General features: G+C 40.9%; 1 protein-coding gene across 4 annotated transcripts in view; it reads left to right on the plus strand.

Moving 5' to 3' along the window:
• The window catches only part of POMT2 (protein O-mannosyltransferase 2), a 27,695-nt gene extending 11,845 nt beyond the window's left edge, over positions 1 to 15,850 (plus strand). For 2 of the 4 annotated variants that reach the window (XM_071426737.1, XM_071426739.1), the window contains exons 10-21: positions 478 to 544; positions 1,345 to 1,417; positions 2,873 to 2,951; positions 3,706 to 3,857; positions 5,484 to 5,575; positions 6,647 to 6,723; positions 7,853 to 7,924; positions 8,139 to 8,198; positions 8,377 to 8,482; positions 9,459 to 9,599; positions 10,285 to 10,399; positions 10,918 to 15,850. In XM_071426737.1, coding sequence (XP_071282838.1) covers positions 478 to 544; positions 1,345 to 1,417; positions 2,873 to 2,951; positions 3,706 to 3,857; positions 5,484 to 5,575; positions 6,647 to 6,723; positions 7,853 to 7,924; positions 8,139 to 8,198; positions 8,377 to 8,482; positions 9,459 to 9,599; positions 10,285 to 10,399; positions 10,918 to 11,023 — 1,140 coding nt within the window. In that variant the 3' untranslated portion in view covers positions 11,024 to 15,850. The remainder of the gene's footprint in view (positions 1 to 477; positions 545 to 1,344; positions 1,418 to 2,872; positions 2,952 to 3,705; positions 3,858 to 5,483; positions 5,576 to 6,646; positions 6,724 to 7,852; positions 7,925 to 8,138; positions 8,199 to 8,376; positions 8,483 to 9,458; positions 9,600 to 10,284; positions 10,400 to 10,917) is intronic. The other 2 variants (XR_011679157.1, XM_071426740.1) reach the window with 2 other exon arrangements.
• The last annotated feature ends 1,013 nt before the right edge of the window (positions 15,851 to 16,863 follow it).

Here is a 16,863-nt window from a genome sequence, read left to right on the forward strand (position 1 = left end):
GTGGCTGTAATGGGTGATTCCTGAATCCTTACAGATCTTTTGGCAGATGTTGTGGTTGTCACAGTCAGCCTGTTGTCAGCAATCTCTACTGTCTGTAAAGCCAGTGCTGCTTCTGTCTCCTGGTTCAGATAGTGGTCAGTGATTATTCAAGAGCTCTGGTTTGGATATCCTGTTGTTGTAGAAGGAGCCTCTGAAACAGGGTGAGGGGAGATCAGGCTGTGTTTGGAGGCTCTTGGTGCCTGTGAACTGCCATGAAGGGTAGTGCTTCTGAGTATGGGCTATACACTGGCTAAGAGGTGTCATCTGGGTTAAGGAGTGCCCCATAACTGGTTTTCTAGGGGACACTGTGATAAAGGTAATCTCAGGACTTCTGTGTGGTTGATGCATTCATTTGAGGCTTTGATTTGCTGGTGAATGTGTGACTGCTATCAACAGCTTTTTTCTTGTTATGTAAAATAATTAATCCTGTCATTTCAGGTCACTGCTTACTTACATAAAGATTTGAATAACCTGTGGATCATAAAGAAACATGACTCAGATACAGGTAACAAAAACCAGTTTAGTGCCTTTTATAACTGCTGCTTCTGTTTTTTACATAAATATTCTGAGTTCTTCCCAGGGCAGAGTATCCTTCAAGGATATGAGGGGGAGATGAGGAAGACCGAGGGGAAGCTGTCTCTTGATTTACATTGTGTATGTGTCTACTGTGTTTTTTTGTTCTTCTTCAGTTTGTACAGCTGAAGTAAATAAGCTTTTCTTAGCTGAAGGTTGCATTGACAATTTTTCAGCTGTGTAGGGCTGCAAATAACAGCAGAGAGGAAATTTGTCTGAACTGAGTTATTGCAATCTGTTATTGTGGCTAAGAGTCTTGGGAAAGCTGGGTCCTGTAACAGTCTGGTACATTGTGTTTGACAGATTTTTGTGGGTGATTGCTTGGGACAAGATAAGAGTACTGAATGTGATTATCTGTGGTTTGTGCAGAAAGCTGTTGATTTAGATTAGGTAGTGTATATAGCTGAGGCATGCTTGGTCTGGCAGTTTCCTTTTCTTTACCTGATGCATGTTTTTATAAAAATTAACAAGAATTGTCTGAATAGCAAAAAATATAAATAATGTAGATATATAAGAAAAATTATAATCAGTGTTGCAAGAGTCATTTATAGTTCACATTCTTTGGAGTAGCTCTCAGGATTAGAGTTTAGAGCAATGTTTTACATCAGGCTTAGGGTCAACACAACTTTGTTTGCTTTATTATCTGCTTGAGGCACGAGCATCAGCAAGAAACTTTCTAAGACCCTGGTAAGTTTGTCAGTGCATTGATATGATTAGTTTGTCTTCCTTCAGCAGATCTGTCTGACCCCTCAAGCCCTGTGGAGTTTGTGAGGCATGGAGATATTATTCGTCTGGAACATAAAGAGTAAGGATGATTTCTGGGATTCAAAGAGATTGTGTGATTGAACAGAATTGGTGGGAGACTTGTCCTGTTGGAGACTGTGGTTAGACAAGCACAAGCAGGCTGTGTGATAGAGGTATCTGTATATCTGAATTTCCAGTGTGAGGTTTGTAGAGTTTTTCTTCTATGATTTATGTTCTGAAAAGTGTATATTAAATAAGAAACTTTAGAGAGAACCACACAACTTTATTAGAACTAGCTGCCTAAGCAGTAGGGAGATTTCTGCAGTTGTGTGAGGTGCAATAATCAGGGTAACTCTTCCAGAGAACCAGTTTCAAAACCCTCATTCTGTTGCCTGTCTCCATGCTGAATTTTCTAGACAAATTGAATATAGGGTTTTTTGTCAGTGTACTGCAAGTATCTTGTCCCTATGTTCATAGGTGGTATCCACCTGCTGAAGTTCTCAACAGCACTGAGATCATAGCAGTTAAACACTTTCAATGAAAGTGGAAGCTGATCCCTTCCCTTTCTGCAGGGAATACCTAAGAGGAAGCAGGGGAACCGTAGTGACTTGATATTTAGTCTTTATCTAGTGTAATGTCAGCTTTGATCTCTTAACAGAACCTCTAAACTCATGAGCCAGGAAATCATGTTGGATTATAATTCAGTATGGCGTATGCACAAACCATTGCTTAGCCTTCCAAAACGATTGTAAGACTTATTTTTTTTAATTTTGAATTGGGAGTTTACTACCAAATATGTGGTAATGAGGATGATAAAATCTTGATCAGGCAAAATGGGTTAAGTCCTGCTGAGGTCCCTGGCACGGGAGTGCCTCAGCGGTGCTGGGGAAGGATCCGGCAGGCGGCACACGGGGCTGGCCTGTGGCACATCCCCTGGGACAGCAGTGTCCCTGCAGCTGGGCAGCAGCACAATGGGCACTGTCCCAGCACCTTTGGCAAGGACTGACAGACTGTGGCCATGTTTCTCTGCTAGCCTCAGCTGGCAGACCCTGCCAGCATGGGAGGCTCACAGGTCTGCACTGTGCTGGTGCTAAATGGTGGCCACTGATTTCCCCCTAAATGGTACAATCTTTCCCCGCAAAAGCAAAACTGATAATCACAGAAGGTCAGGATCTTGCTTTTCTTTTTATAAGGCAGGTCTCTTTGTCACACTTTTACTGTTAATTAAAACAAAACAAAACAGAGCAAATTAAAACCAATCTCTTTTCCTTTTGTAGTTTGAGGGTTGGATTTATTCATGCTGTCATCCTTTTTTGTCACTGCCCAGTGTGGTATAAGCTCAGAGTCATGTGCTGGAAAGTGACAGTTCCACTCCATCCCATTAAGGCTGCATCCTGCTGTGCCCTCAGCTGGAATTCAGTGGTTAGAGTACTGGCAGATCTCTGAATGGCTCAAACCAATGTTTTTATCACAAATTGACAAGGGTTCAAAGGTTTGACTTTTAATTTCCTTTCAGAACTTCTAGAAATCTGCACAGTCACCAGCATGAGGCTCCCCTGACAAGGAAGCATTTTCAGGTCACTGGCTATGGAATAGTAAGTGAAGGGAAGATAAAACAAAAGCTTCTTTGGGAAGAGTTCATATCATGATAAGGGAAGTTATTGTTGCTTTTTTTAGTTTGTTAGCCAGGATGATAGATGGACATCTGCCATCCTCAAGGGAAGAACTGGTGTAGTATGAAATGCCTTCTCTCATATTTAAGGTCTATTTGATGTGAACACAGATAAAAAAATAATTTAAACTTTTACTGTCAGTCTAGCTTTGGCAGCATTCAACTCCAGAAATGACAAACTGAGCAACCTTGAAGTTGCTCTGACAAGTATTATTTTATGTATTTGGCCTTGTCACATAGACAAGTGTTTTTTTGACAGAATGATGACAGAATTTTGAATCACAAAGATGGAATATGCTTTGAGGGCTGAATTTCTAAATGCAAAGATCTGTTGCCTAAACCCCTTTTGTGGAGCAGCCAAGTTGCCCCTGTTTATGCTGTAACTCTGAGCTACAGTCAAGAATGAATTGAAAGCAAACAAAATTAAAATTGGCAAGATAGAGATGTGTTTGTGAGTGGTTGCTTATGTCTAGAATGATGTCTTCCTGATGGGGAATATCTTCTGTGAAGTGTGAGTAAGGCTGGTCTGGGCGAGTTTTTTTAGCTTGTACCCAGTGGAGTTTCAGAATTTCCTATTTGCAGTGCTTCAGTTCTTTGTGCCTTCTAGTTTGGGCACTGTTTGGTTTCTGTTTTCTATTTTTGTAATTTTTTTTCTCGAATGGCATATTTGCTGATAGAATGGAACAGGAGACTCCAATGACTTCTGGAGGATTGAGGTGGTGGGCAGAAGGACTGGGCAGCTCATCAAAGTCCTACGCAGTCAGGTCCGGCTAACCCACGTGGCCACAGGCTGTATATTGGGATCTTCTGGAAAGACTCTGCCCAAATGGTAAATATCCACCCTCTGCAGGCCTTTGAGCTGCCATGTTCCTTTACTCAATGGTACTTTTAGACTAAGCAATAAGTACATTTCTTCCATTTCTTTAAAAGAATAAACATGTAAGCAGCAGGTTCTAGAAATATGGCCAGAGGCAAAGATCTGGGTTAGGATTATGCAGTCTCTTACAGTGAAGGTATGCAGCTCTGAAAAATAGTATCCCTTACTAAGAGATCCAAGAGTGGCATGGACATAGATCTTGTCCTCTGGTAAGGCCAGGAGGGGATGATAGATGTGTTATTTAACATGCTGTTTATCCTTGGGGTTTGCAAAAAGCACTGGAAACTGTGGTACAGAATGTTGTTCTGTACCACAATCTTGAAAATTGCTTTCTGTTGGTATTAATTTACCTTGTGATTAAAGACCTTTGCTATTTTTGCATGCAGCATCTAAAGCAAGGCAGTGGTTACAAACTGCTATTAGCAGGTGTTGGGATTTTATGTCTTTGAATTATGCATCTTCATCATTCAGATGAGGTGTATGCAGAGACATCCAGGCTGATGGAAGCAAGCTGCCCTGTCTATAAAGCTGCACCATGTGGGATGCTGACATGGATCCTGAGGCAGAGGTGTGCACTCATGTTGCTGCTGTTTTGAGAGCTGTCTCCCTAGGTTTCCCTAGGAACCTCTAGGTTTCACTTCTCTGTGTTGTGGTAAAACCAGATTCTAAAGAATCCTGTGGATGCTGAATCACAGAGCAGGCAACTGCCTGGCCAGGAGTGCAAATGCCACTTAGACATCACCATAAAGCTGGGCTCATGGACACATAATGTGTTCAGTTAACAAAAAAACCAACCTCCATCAAGAGCATTCAGAAAACATTGTGGATTGGGTTTCTTCTTTTTTTTTTCCCCACTAACAATTTGGTATGTGAATGGAAGTTATTGCCACAAAATGATGATAGTAACAGCTGAGGGCAAAAAAAAACTTGTTAACTGCAAATAAAGATGGTTAGAGTATGTTGGATTTTTATATTTTTTATTTAATGGGTAGTAATCACTGCCCTTCAGAGAATTTAATGGTAATTAAGTTATGGATTACTTAATTAGTGAAATTTGCTAAATGGTGATTGATAGAAAATTCCCTATTCATCTGTCATATTTCTGCCAGATTTGATGCACTTTCTCCCAAAGTGCATCTTTGATGTGACCTACTAGACATAGGGTGACAGACTAAAGAACAGTTATTAGTATCCTCTAAGGTAATTGTTTCTATAATACAGTTCTTGCAGATATGGATTGACTTAAATTGATGATTTTCTTTGGAGGAACTATTAAAGGTTGAATTGGAAGTAGCTTCTTTTTAGTTGGCAAGGTACATAATTTTCAAAAATCCCACATATCCACCTAGGGCTTTTTAGGTGAGAAAGTGAGAAATGTGGTTCAACTATTCCGTAGAATTTTGATGTCAGCTGCCTTGCAGATCTGTTTTGGTTTCTACATGGTTCCTATAGTATGTAAGAATGCAACTGCTGAAGCATTATGGAGAAATATAAAGGTAAATGGGCAAAAACTAAACACAAAATGGAAATATTGAGTGCTCCTGTGGGGTGGTGGTGAACTGTTCTGCTGATCCTCAGGGGCTGGGAACAAGTAGAAGTGACCTGCACACCATACCTGAAGGAGACACCCAATTCCCTCTGGAACTTTGAAGATCATATTAACCCTAAATGTAAGTAATTGATTTCCTTTTTGATAGAGAGTGCATCTTGGCTTACTGTTGAAAGGAAGGGATGAGCTATCAGATAGCAGTAACTGGCATTGTGCATGAACTTGCTGAACTTGAGTGTGTGCAGGGATACAGAGCCCTTTTCTATTTCACTGTTTGTACTGGAAGCTGGTAATAATGCTTGAAGTGTAGTGGAAATATAAAGACTTTCTTAAAGATTTTGAGATTTTAATGTGTTACAGAAGTGTGAAGCACTCCAATACAGGCTGTTATTTCTAAGATTGCGTAATTGGGAATTGTTGTCATTGTTATGAGTATGTCATATATATTTCAATGATTTTTTAAAAAAGCTTGGATCCAGTCTGTTCTGGTATATTTTTTCCTTCTCCTACTGGGGCTGTGCTAAATGATGGCTTGGTAGTACCATCAAGAAATGAATAGTGTGTGACACAGATCTGAGTTTGCCAGTAATGGCAGGTGGGCCTTGCAGCCTTATCCAGGAGTTATGTTTGTTTCACAGGCTCATCTGGCCTGCGTTGTTCAACACAATCTTCACCCCATGAATTTCTGGTGACTTGGGCTGAGTTCTGAGTTATTAGAACACTTACTGTTCTTCCTCCTGTGAGAGCAGCTGTGTGTAAACCAAAGGAGAGAAATCCTGGGCTGTTGACTTGGTAGAATTTCTTCTTCTGTTGTAATGCATTTTATATTCCCATACTTATGGCTCATTTACAGATAAACAGCAACCTATGAAGCCTGTGTCTCTTAATGGCAGGCAGAAATACAAATCCATTTATTTCATGGACTTCTATGTAATTCTGTTGCTCCTGGAAGTCAAGGAGGAAATTTAGAAGTACAACAGTTGTAAAATTCATTGGAGGATACTTCTGACTGCAAGCCACTGTGTTTAGAGTATGAATGAATTGCATAGAGAATTAAAAGAGGTTCTGGAAGCAGATTTGTTGTAGGAGGATAGAGTTTAGTTTATTATGAAAAAGGCAAATAAAAGGAAACCATACAAACTTATAATCTATTTCTCTCCTTTTTTTTTTTTTTTTTTTTTTTGTTTTTAAGTGCCCAATATCAGCCTGGATGTTTTGAAGCCTTCTTTTGCAGAAATTCTGCTAGAATCCCACATGGTTATGATCCGGGTATGATATCATTGACTCCAGACTATAATTTTTTTCCTCCTCTCTCTTGCATTCAAAAACAAATAGCACTTTCAGAGAGATCTGGGTGATGGCTGCAAGCTAGGGCAGAATTTGCATGCCCAAGCAACCTACTTGAATTTATACTTAGAATAAAGGATGATCTTGGAGCTAAATCTTCCAAGTCCAAGTTTGGAAGCCCTGTGCTTAGTGCTTGGCTCTCCTGTTGGTGTGATCTAGCTACAGCCTAGTTATGTAATGTTTTCCCTACCTTCCTGTAAGGCTTTAAAGGAAATTTAGTATTTGTGAGGCAGGGGAGGATATTACTGTGGTCAAAATAAGGAAAAACAGACACTTAAAAAACTAGTAAGTGTTTGGATTGAAAATGGAAAACTTCTGATTTTTTTCAAGTTCATCAAGAAGCTGTGATTTGTGTTTTCCTTTTTATCTCTGAATATATACTTTTTTAAAGAGCAGATTTAATATTTGCAAGGTGGACAGCTCTTGTAGTCTTTTCCTATGCTTGCTCTTGGTACTCTTGGCCACAGCCCTTCTACCTCCAGCTCCTGAATGAGAATGAAGAATGAGAAGTTAATATTTTCAGAAAGGAGTCTAGGGTTTTCTTTGCTATTGTTTGTGAAGCTCTACTCAGATTTTAAAGAGAAAAAAGTTGTCAAGCACGTTATTGTTAGTACTTGTAAAGTGTTTTTGTAAAGTGTTTCCATGGCAATCAGTGATAATGCTGTCTCAGGTAAGGAAGCACCTGCATGAGTTTCCATGGAAATAGTCTTTGAGGCTTTTTTTATGTAATGGAGAGAAACCTGTCACAGCAGTCTCTTAATGAAAAAAGGTCTTGCTTATGCAACATGTATCCTTAGTGACAGAAAAGCTGAAGAAGAGAAATGAGAGAATACTGCCTCTTTTACTACCCAAAACCCATTTTCACTTGCATAATAGTAGTAGAACATTCATAGTCCTAATTCTGACCATTGTGGAAAATGATGTGTTTATGTAGGTCAAAAAAGAACTTTCAGGTAGGGTATTGATGTATGTTTGTGTACACAGACATTTCTGGGCAGACATTGCACCATACCTGCCTGCTCATTTAAATTTTATGTTCATTTATCTGTAGGGAAACAGTGGCCTCAAACCAAAGGACAATGAAGTCACATCCAAACCTTGGCACTGGCCCATCAATTACCAGGTATATTCATCAATCTATATTCCTTTCTATTTTCACTTTAAGAAGTGCTTTTGCAGTGCCTTTTGAAGCACAACACCTTGTAATTGCATTGAAGATGTTGTCAGCTTTCTTTTGGAGCACCTGAGATGGGAATTTGTCTCACCTTAGAAGCTGTGCAGAATACAAACTGGACCGTGATGAATATGTTTTTCTCCCTTCTGATCTCTCTCTTCAGGGACTGCGTTTTTCTGGTGTCAATGAGACGGATTATCGGGTTTATTTGCTTGGAAACCCGGTAAGTTGGAGTGAGAGGTTCCAAGCCAATGTCTTTAGCAAACTTGAGCTTAGTCTTGTTTCTGCCAGTTCTCTTCCTTCTCCTTTTGGACTGTCTCTCTAATTGTACTCTTTATGTTTGCACATCGTGTGCACACACCCAGCATAAAGTCCCAAATCTTTCTTTTTCTCTTGTGTAGGTGATTTGGTGGCTAAATCTGGTCACTATTGGGTTATATCTTCTGATAACAGTTGCCACTGCAGTGGCACTGAAGAGAGGTGTCCAACTGACATCTGAACTCAAAGGTGAGGTCAGTCTTCCTTTTCATAGATGCCTTTTGCAGGAACCTTAAAAGTGTGTGGATGGCAGGACTTGGTGTGTCAAGGGTGGGAAACCATTGAGCTTGGATTATCAAGCAGTGTCCACAGGGAAGAAAGTGGGAACTTCATAGCTGTAGTTTATAGTGAACACCACAGATCTTCTACAAAAATAGTGCATGGCTGTCTACATTGGCTGCAAGGGATACAGGCCAATTAATCAATGCCCTGCTGTCAAGCTCTGCATGTGCTCAGTAGTTTGCACAGTGTCTTAAGACAAGAAATGTTTTCTGATATTTATGCAAAGCAAATGACAAATACAAGAGATAGTAATGATCCTTCATTATGTCCATTGCCAAGGTTTTGAAGCTTTTCACAAGGCCTAATTAGTCATACTTTCATCATTCCTGTTTACATCAATGGTTGCTTCATTTTGTAGATCTCCTTATGGAAAGTCAGTTCTAAAATGTGATGGGAAACCACTCAATTATACAGTGAGTTATTGGCTAAGCTATATACAGACACCAGAGCTCTTAGTCCCTTCCCCAGGCTCTGAAAGTTAGGCACCACTTCTTTCCAGGAAGGGCTGACAAAGTGATCATCTGGATGGCTCTCATTGCAGAGACAATGAAAATCTTCAGAAACCAGAATCACCAGAATGATTGGTCTGATGCACAGATGGAGAAACTGCATGTTTGGTTTTAACTTAGAGTGTGGCCAACCTCCTGCCATGCCTTGAGACTTAGGATTGTGTATCTCTTTTCTGGCAGCTGTTCTCCTGAAGAGTGCTTGTATGTTTATAATGAATGCAACTAGGATGTTGCAGAGGCTTGAAGCAATTCCAGAACAATTCATGACTTCTTGCAAAGATCATTCCTGTTGAGTTTACTTAGTGTGTTAAGGTTTGCAAATGGGAACTGTAGCTGAGTTTTTCTCTGCTGAGGTGTGTTTATTTGTGTCCCAGAACTGTCCAGAGTGGTGCTACATGCTGGAGGGCAGATCACACTGGGCTGGCTCCTTCATTACTTCCCTTTTTTTATGATGGGACGAGTTCTCTACTTCCACCACTACTTTCCTGCCATGCTTTTTTCCAGCATGTTGACAGGTAAATACTAGAGTCTTGGAGAAGACAAGGTAGGGAAAAAGGTGATAATCTGTTAAACTGAATGTTTTTCAGCCTAAAAGGTTTATTATTTTTATAGGCTTTGTTTGCTTGTGCAAAGTGCTTAAAAGCACTGACTTACTCAAAACTTTTTTCACAAAACAGCTTGCAATGCAAATTTTTTTTTGTCTGTTTGGTTTTGGTTTTTTGGTGGTGGTTGGTTGGTTGGTTTTCTGTCTAAAAAAAAAAATTGTTAATTTTGTCAAAAAGTCAGCCTGAAGAGGCAGTCATGTCTAGTGCTTAGGGCATTTAAATTTAGAGATGGGATTCCTGGTCTCTGCTATTTCACTGTTCTTATATATTCTTGTATATAAGTTACTTCCCTCTTTGTTTGCTGCCAACACCTTTCTGTCATGTCTGTTTATAATTTGGCCTTGGTCATTTTTCCTGTGAATTTATACAAACTTCATTAGCATCTGGCACCCAGATCTCTTTTGCATTTATTCAAATGGAAAGGTAGGACAAAAAGAACCTTTCTGATACAAAACAATTTCTATGGTTCAGAAGGTTACCAAGGTAAATTAATTCAAAAATTGACATGGTCTTTTGGTGTTAACAGAGTTTCGTCAGCCTAGTCTGTGAACCCAGCAGCTCTGTTCTTCTGACTTCTACCTCTTTCTTCTCCTAGGAATCACCTGGGATGCACTACTGAAGTTCTGTGCTGGATTCTTGTCACCCAGCACTACAGCAAGAAAGGTATATGGAGGTGGATTCCTGGCACTGGTTCTGCTCATCCTGTACAGGTGAGTACAGCTGAACTTTTCATGAATGGAATGTGTGACGATTGCCATCTCAATAGAAACTTTGCTGCCTGTTAATTATCCTTAGCATTTGTTCCCTTTTTCCTTCTCTGCTGATTTGTCAGACATCCTCAAGCCTAATCCTAAACCTTCAAATTTGTTTAGATTCAGTATCTGTGTCCCTGTAATGCATTATAGAGCATCTTTCCATTGCAGGGAGTCTGTCTTTTGTTGCAGCACACAGTGTGAATACTCTGTTCTCCTCCAAACCTGCCGTGCAGTGGTTTGTGGTTCTATTCCCAATGATGGTGACATATTCCACAAATACAGGCAAATTGTTCATTATTGTAGGTTTACCACATGTGATAAAACTATGTGCTAGGTATATATTGGGTTCAGCAGAGATTAGAAGGTTCCCAGTAAAGTTTAGAGCAGTCCAAAGACAAAGGTCCCATAGGCTGGGAACTCCTTGAGACAGAAAACTGTGCTGTGTTTGATGGGCATTTGGTTTCTTTCCACAGCTTCTACCTCTTCCATCCCCTGTCCTATGGGATGATAGGACCCATGGCCTCCCACCCGAGCAGCCCCATGGCAGGGCTCCGGTGGATGGACTCCTGGGAATTCTAGAGCAAAGGAAGCCTGGGAGCACGGATCAGAAACATGGGATCTGCTGCATGCCAGGCTGATTCTGGTGCTTTGAGAACGTGACTGTAAAAGGCCTCTCTGGAGGACTCTGGGTATAGTAACCCTGTTGCTTTGGCATTTGTTTGCACTGCCTGCATTGGAAGATGCAGAGGATGACAAGGTCCCCTTAAATTAAAAGATTCATATCCTGAATCCTTAGGTTGTATTAATGGACAACTGGCTGCCTGAATGCCAATTCCTTGAAGCAGTATGTGTCAGTCCAACAGCAGTGGCATTCCAGCAGCCAGATCAGTACAAGTTGGAGGCTGTCTGCAGTTGCACATACACTCTATGTGTGTGTGTGTCTTCCTTCTTGTCATCTAAGCACCACTACAGTTTGAAGCACTATAGGACTTCTAACAAGATTAACAACCTTTCTTATGATGAGGTTTTTGAAAGCTTACCGTAAGTATCTGGGGACCTTCATTCTACCTGCCTTGGCTGTCTGAAGGTTTTTTTGTTCTGACCCCGGATTTTTAAAATTTGACTGATAGGGTCTGTTTGAAATCTCCTGATCCATTGTGCCTTGCCTGTCTCCCAGGCCCATTGCAGAGATGGAAATTGTTTATTCCTATATACTGCCTTTCTCTCTGGTCACCTTTAATCGGTTCTACAACTCACCTAGCAGGCCTGTTTTCAGAGCCAGACTGTTCCAGCTTAGCTCTTTGTAGCTTTTTTCAGTTCTGTCTGAAAGTGACAAGGAAATCACAGTAGAAATGACAGGTGGTTTATTTTCAGTCCCAGTATGCTGTGGAGACCAGCATGAGGATGTACTGGAGACTGTAATGATAGCTTGGAAATCTTACAGACAGCTGTCATTCAGCTTTTGTTCCCAGCTATTTCAGTGCCAGTGCCTGTGCTTTTAGGGGAAGGCTGCATCTCAACGCATGTGGCATCTGCAAAACGGGTTGCTGGTGCCAAAGTATCTGCTCAGTGTTCCCAAACTGAACAAGTTCCTTCTCTAGACTGCTGATTATCAAATTACAAGGAAATGTGAGGCCAGGCAAAAATTCTTTGTCTGTGAAGTGTCAAGAGCCATTGAATGTCAAATCCACCCCTTCCAAGAAAGTGGAATTTGATTTATCAGGTGCCTTTGTCCTGTGTTAGGTCTATTTTTGTCTGTGTTTCTTTTATTCCATTTCCTACTCTTCATCCAATGTCAATTTCTTGTCACAGTTCAAGTTGCTACCTTGTAGTATCCAATGTGAATGACACTTAGATCACAGCTGTATTCCTAGCTCAAGCAATAATATTTGAAAAACTCTTGTACGTATGTTTCAATGAACTCATGTCTTTCATTTCAGAGTTCTTGCTTTGCTTCACAGCCTTGCATCAAAATTACAGGTAGAGGGAGAGTAACAGGTGGGTGTGTCTGCCTTTAAAAATGGACTGTGCGTTTATTTCTCTTACCAAATCTTGGATTCCAATACATTTCCTACCACATGGAAGGGCTGCAGTAGCATAATTGTTCTGTGGGGGAATTAGACTCCAGTCAGACTTGCCTTGGGGTCTCTCTAGTTGAGATCCACAGCATTGTTCAGCAAGGCAGCTGCTTTGTAAGGCTGTGGCTTGGTGTGTCACATCTCTCCAGAAACTGACTCCTAGAGATACTAGCTCAGATGGGATCGACCTGTGCTTTTGATTCTCAAGGTTTTGAGTTATCACGTGCTGCTTATACGTGGTGGGAAGCCATTGCAATAATTAGCTGCTGGGTTTGATGATTTTTTCTACTTGTTATTGCAGGAATTCACAGAGGTGATATATAGGCAAGAAGGATGTGGGAGAAGGCTGCAAACTTCTTCAGAACCTGCCAGATCTGACAGCAGCAGCAAATTGTTAACTGTTGGCAATGTGGAAGGCAGACAGTGCGGTGCTGCCTTGTAACAATGTGATCCCCCAATCTCTTGGTGAGATTATTGACTTAATACATTGCTGTCCTCAATATGAGCTTTCCCTAAGGGAGTCCCATTGTCATGGGGAGGATTTGCCAGAAGAGCTGGCAAAAGCTATGATTTAAAGTGCATTTTTTTCCAGCACATACAATTACACACTTCCCCTTAGCATTAGCAACAAAAAAAAAAATTAAGAAGCTTGTGTTTTGGAATTACTGTTTGTAACACCTTTATTCATCATATTAAACCTTGGGAGTGTAGAAATTGAGTCAATAACCTTGGTTTCTTCAGTTGTTATTAAGGGGTCAGTTTTGTAGGAGTTGCCTGAGGAAGATGAACTAGTCTGTTTCTTGGCTAGGATCCTTCCATCCTTTATTAGTAATAATCTTTTGGATGTGGATTGGCAGCTGAGTGCTGAAGGTGACAAATTTAGTGCTCTCATCCCACTTTCGTATGCACAAATCCAGCTTTTCTTTCAACACAGACAAAAGGTTTCTTTTTTTTTAGGATTGTCACTTCAGAAATTTTCTTGAGAGCATTTGATTGACATTGAGACTGTTTCTTAGGTCTTGTGTACTGGTAAATGGTTGAAGGCATACAGTGAAAAAAAATCTAGCTATTCCACAAGAGGGAGCAAGTTCCAGCAGAATTTTTATTTTTGATCTGGAGTTAAAAGGATGGAAAGGTCTACATTGAAGACTAGAGGGCAGACATTTCCTCTGCACTCTCTGGATTCCAAGGGTTGGGTTTTCAAGTAAGTGTACATTGATGTAGCTCTGTCTTCTTTCAGGAGAAAAATTACTCCTGTTGGAATTTGACCTTCAGTATTTGCTTCTTTAAACAAAATCTGTCAGGCCATTACTGAAACATAATAGTAATTGATATTTTATGAGGTCAGTAAAATACAATAATTTGGACTCCCTTCGTGACTCCGTCTTGAAATATCTAAGTGGTACAGACATGAGGAATGGGTGCAAGGCACTCTTTGTTTTTGGGATGGAATTTGGGCTGCTTTGGTTCAGTTTTTCCCGTTGTGCTTGTGGAATGAGTTCAGGTTCTTTTTGAGAACTGCTCATTAGTCCTCTTCTGCAGTCACGTGGAAATAGCTAACGGTGCTTTCTGGGGCCAGAGGTGCTGTTCTCTGGAGCAGCTGCTCTCTTTGAACCCTGCTTGACAGGGCTCCTTTTATCACTGACAAAGTATTTCATCAAACTGTATCCATGGATTCAAATCACAAAAAGCTGCAGGCTGCCACGTTCCCTGCTTCAAATTCTTTTTTGTGTGTAAACTCTATTTTCAGCTCTTCAGTCTCTGAAGGATAGATAGAGGGCCTCTGGGCTCATCTAGCTTTATCCTAGGCAATCCATCCATCTTAAAAGGTTTCTGCTAACAGTTGCTTCAGGACATCGATAGGCACACATCTATTCCAGCAGCAGGGACTGGCCTATTTCCAGGAACTGGACCACTCATGCTGTGAGACACAGATGTGACAAGATTTGAATGGAGATTTCTGTGCCAAGGTTGCCCTTGGTCCAGGTGGAAGACTCTGTGCCATCACTGTTTACCACCATTGTTTGCAGTCCTGGAAGCCACCACCACTCTTTATTCTGCACAGGGCTTTCTTTTTGCATCTTGATTGGAAAGGCTGATTGATGCACAAAGGGCATTGACAGAATATACTTTTTTATATCTTCCTTCTTCTGGTTCTTGAGGAATGCCCAAAGTACAGGACATGTCTTTGCTTCCCCTAATTTTTGGGCTATGCATCCGTTTCATACAGGTGCCTGGACAAGGGGTAGGACAGGACATCTTGTAATACCTGTCATGTGGTCTGAGAGGAAAACCAGAACCTTGTTATGGAAAGGTAAACAAATGTGTTATGTGATAGTTCCCTCCTGTCCCTCCTGAATCTTTCAGAGATTGTTTTTAAGGGGCTTGAGAGCAAATCAGCTGCTATTGTGGAAACACAAGGCATTCACCTGAAATTCTGCATTGCCACACTTAGCAGCTTCCCTTCCATGCTGTGACTGAGTAACCCTCTGGGCTGGCACTGTGTGCACAAGCACTGATTCCCCCTCTCAGGATCCTGCTGGCAATGTGAAAACCTCCTTAGCAGTGCCCTGTGTCTCTGCCAGCTGGGGAAAGGAGGTAAGATATTTATTTTTCCCCTTTACAGCAAGTGACCCCATGACCCCACACATGGGCAAGTGTGTCACGAAAGCAAAAATGTGGGGACTGTTAGAACAACATAAGGCTCTTCCCTGCTGGGAAAGGAAGACTGAGGATAAGAGCACCACCTCCATAGCATACTTTCTTTGGGGCAGGGCTGTTGGCTGCAAGCAGTCAGGACTGAAAATTCTCTGTCTTCTTTAAAGTACTAAGACCTTAGTTGTGTGGTTGGTTGCAAGTAGCTTCACTTTTTGTAAACTTTTTTATGCTCTTTACTTGAATGCCAAGGGCTATGGTTAACACAAATAATATCTGTGGCTATCACATGTTAGCATAGATAGCATTCCTGCTGAATTTGTAATTGATTCTAAAACTTTGCCAAGTGAGCTTACTGTGTTTTACAAGAGACAGGGTTTAGAGCCATCTTTGAAGAGCTTGCCCCTGGCTAAGCAAGAGTTTGGAGCAGCAGTGAGAGGGGTTCTTTGGTAATTCTGTTCTATATCCTGAACCTTTCTTACTAATGCCGGGGGATGTGTGTGCATCTGTCTGAACTGAACTCTTTTAACTACAATGGTGCAATTACTGTACCATATGGTGTGGATGGGAGAATATTCCCTTGAGCTATAAATGTGTTTTGTACAGGTGATAATGGAAAATTAGGTCGAATTTGGAATTTAATTTTGTAATAAATATCTCTTCTTTGAAGCAATCTCTTTGTGTCCAGATTTTGGGGTGGGTTTTTTCCCCCTTTCATTTATTCCTCACATACATGCTTGAAGTAACGACATGAACTTTAAATGGGCCCATTGGAGAATTTAATCTAGGATAGTGATGATGTACAACAGCTTTTAGCACACAAGTATTGCTGGACTGCAATTCTAGGAGATCAGATTTTACTGTAATCCAAGCAATATATTGGTAAGCACAACAGGAAGGGAAACAGATACATTTGGACAAGAATAAAGTACTGTCTGTCGAAGCAGGTTTATTTCTCCATATTAAAGATGTGGTAAATTGTCAATATGTATAATATGTCAGGTTTAAGGGGTATTTTCCTCAAGCTTCTGATAGGTTACCTATGAAGACTTCATTTGATAGGTCAAGCACTTTATTCAGAAACCCAACATTTTTCTGTAAGTCATGTTCAGTCGAGTGTTCATAACACCAGACAGGTGCACAGTTTTGTACAAATGAGGCCCTTACTGTGAATTAAATGTGAGAATCCATAATAAAACTGGAACACTGAAAATCAGAATCTGGCTTTATATGAGGCTGTAGTGGAGAGGCTGGGATATACTTTTGAGTGGAGTGTAATAAGGGGTTGCTTGGGGTAGAACTAGATGGGAAAAACCAAAATAAAGCCACCTTACCTGGGACCACACATTGATGCCCAGATGAGTGCTGGAGGAGAGTCAACCAGTCTGTTTGGATATGTTCCAAGGGCTGCTGAAGTACAGCCAGGACAGCTAAAACTGGACTGTGGCCTGTAATGTGATCAAACAGGCTATTAAATGGTCACTGAAAAGCCTATTGACTTCTTGTATTGCTCCACACAGTGCAAGTTGCTCTTTGGGTATTGTCTGATCAGGGCTTTGTTCTGGGAGGGAGGACTGCTGATACAGAGGCTGTGCTAGAATGTAGGGAGATGACCAAAAAAGAAGGAAGTATTGTTTGTAAAATGCTGATAATATCTGAAGTAAAACTTTACTTCTCACTGCCCCC

Source organism: Agelaius tricolor, unplaced genomic scaffold (assembly GCF_023055355.1).
Source record: "Agelaius tricolor isolate 1412-34295 unplaced genomic scaffold, bAgeTri1.0.p SCAF_5, whole genome shotgun sequence".
NCBI lineage: Eukaryota > Metazoa > Chordata > Aves > Passeriformes > Icteridae > Agelaius > Agelaius tricolor.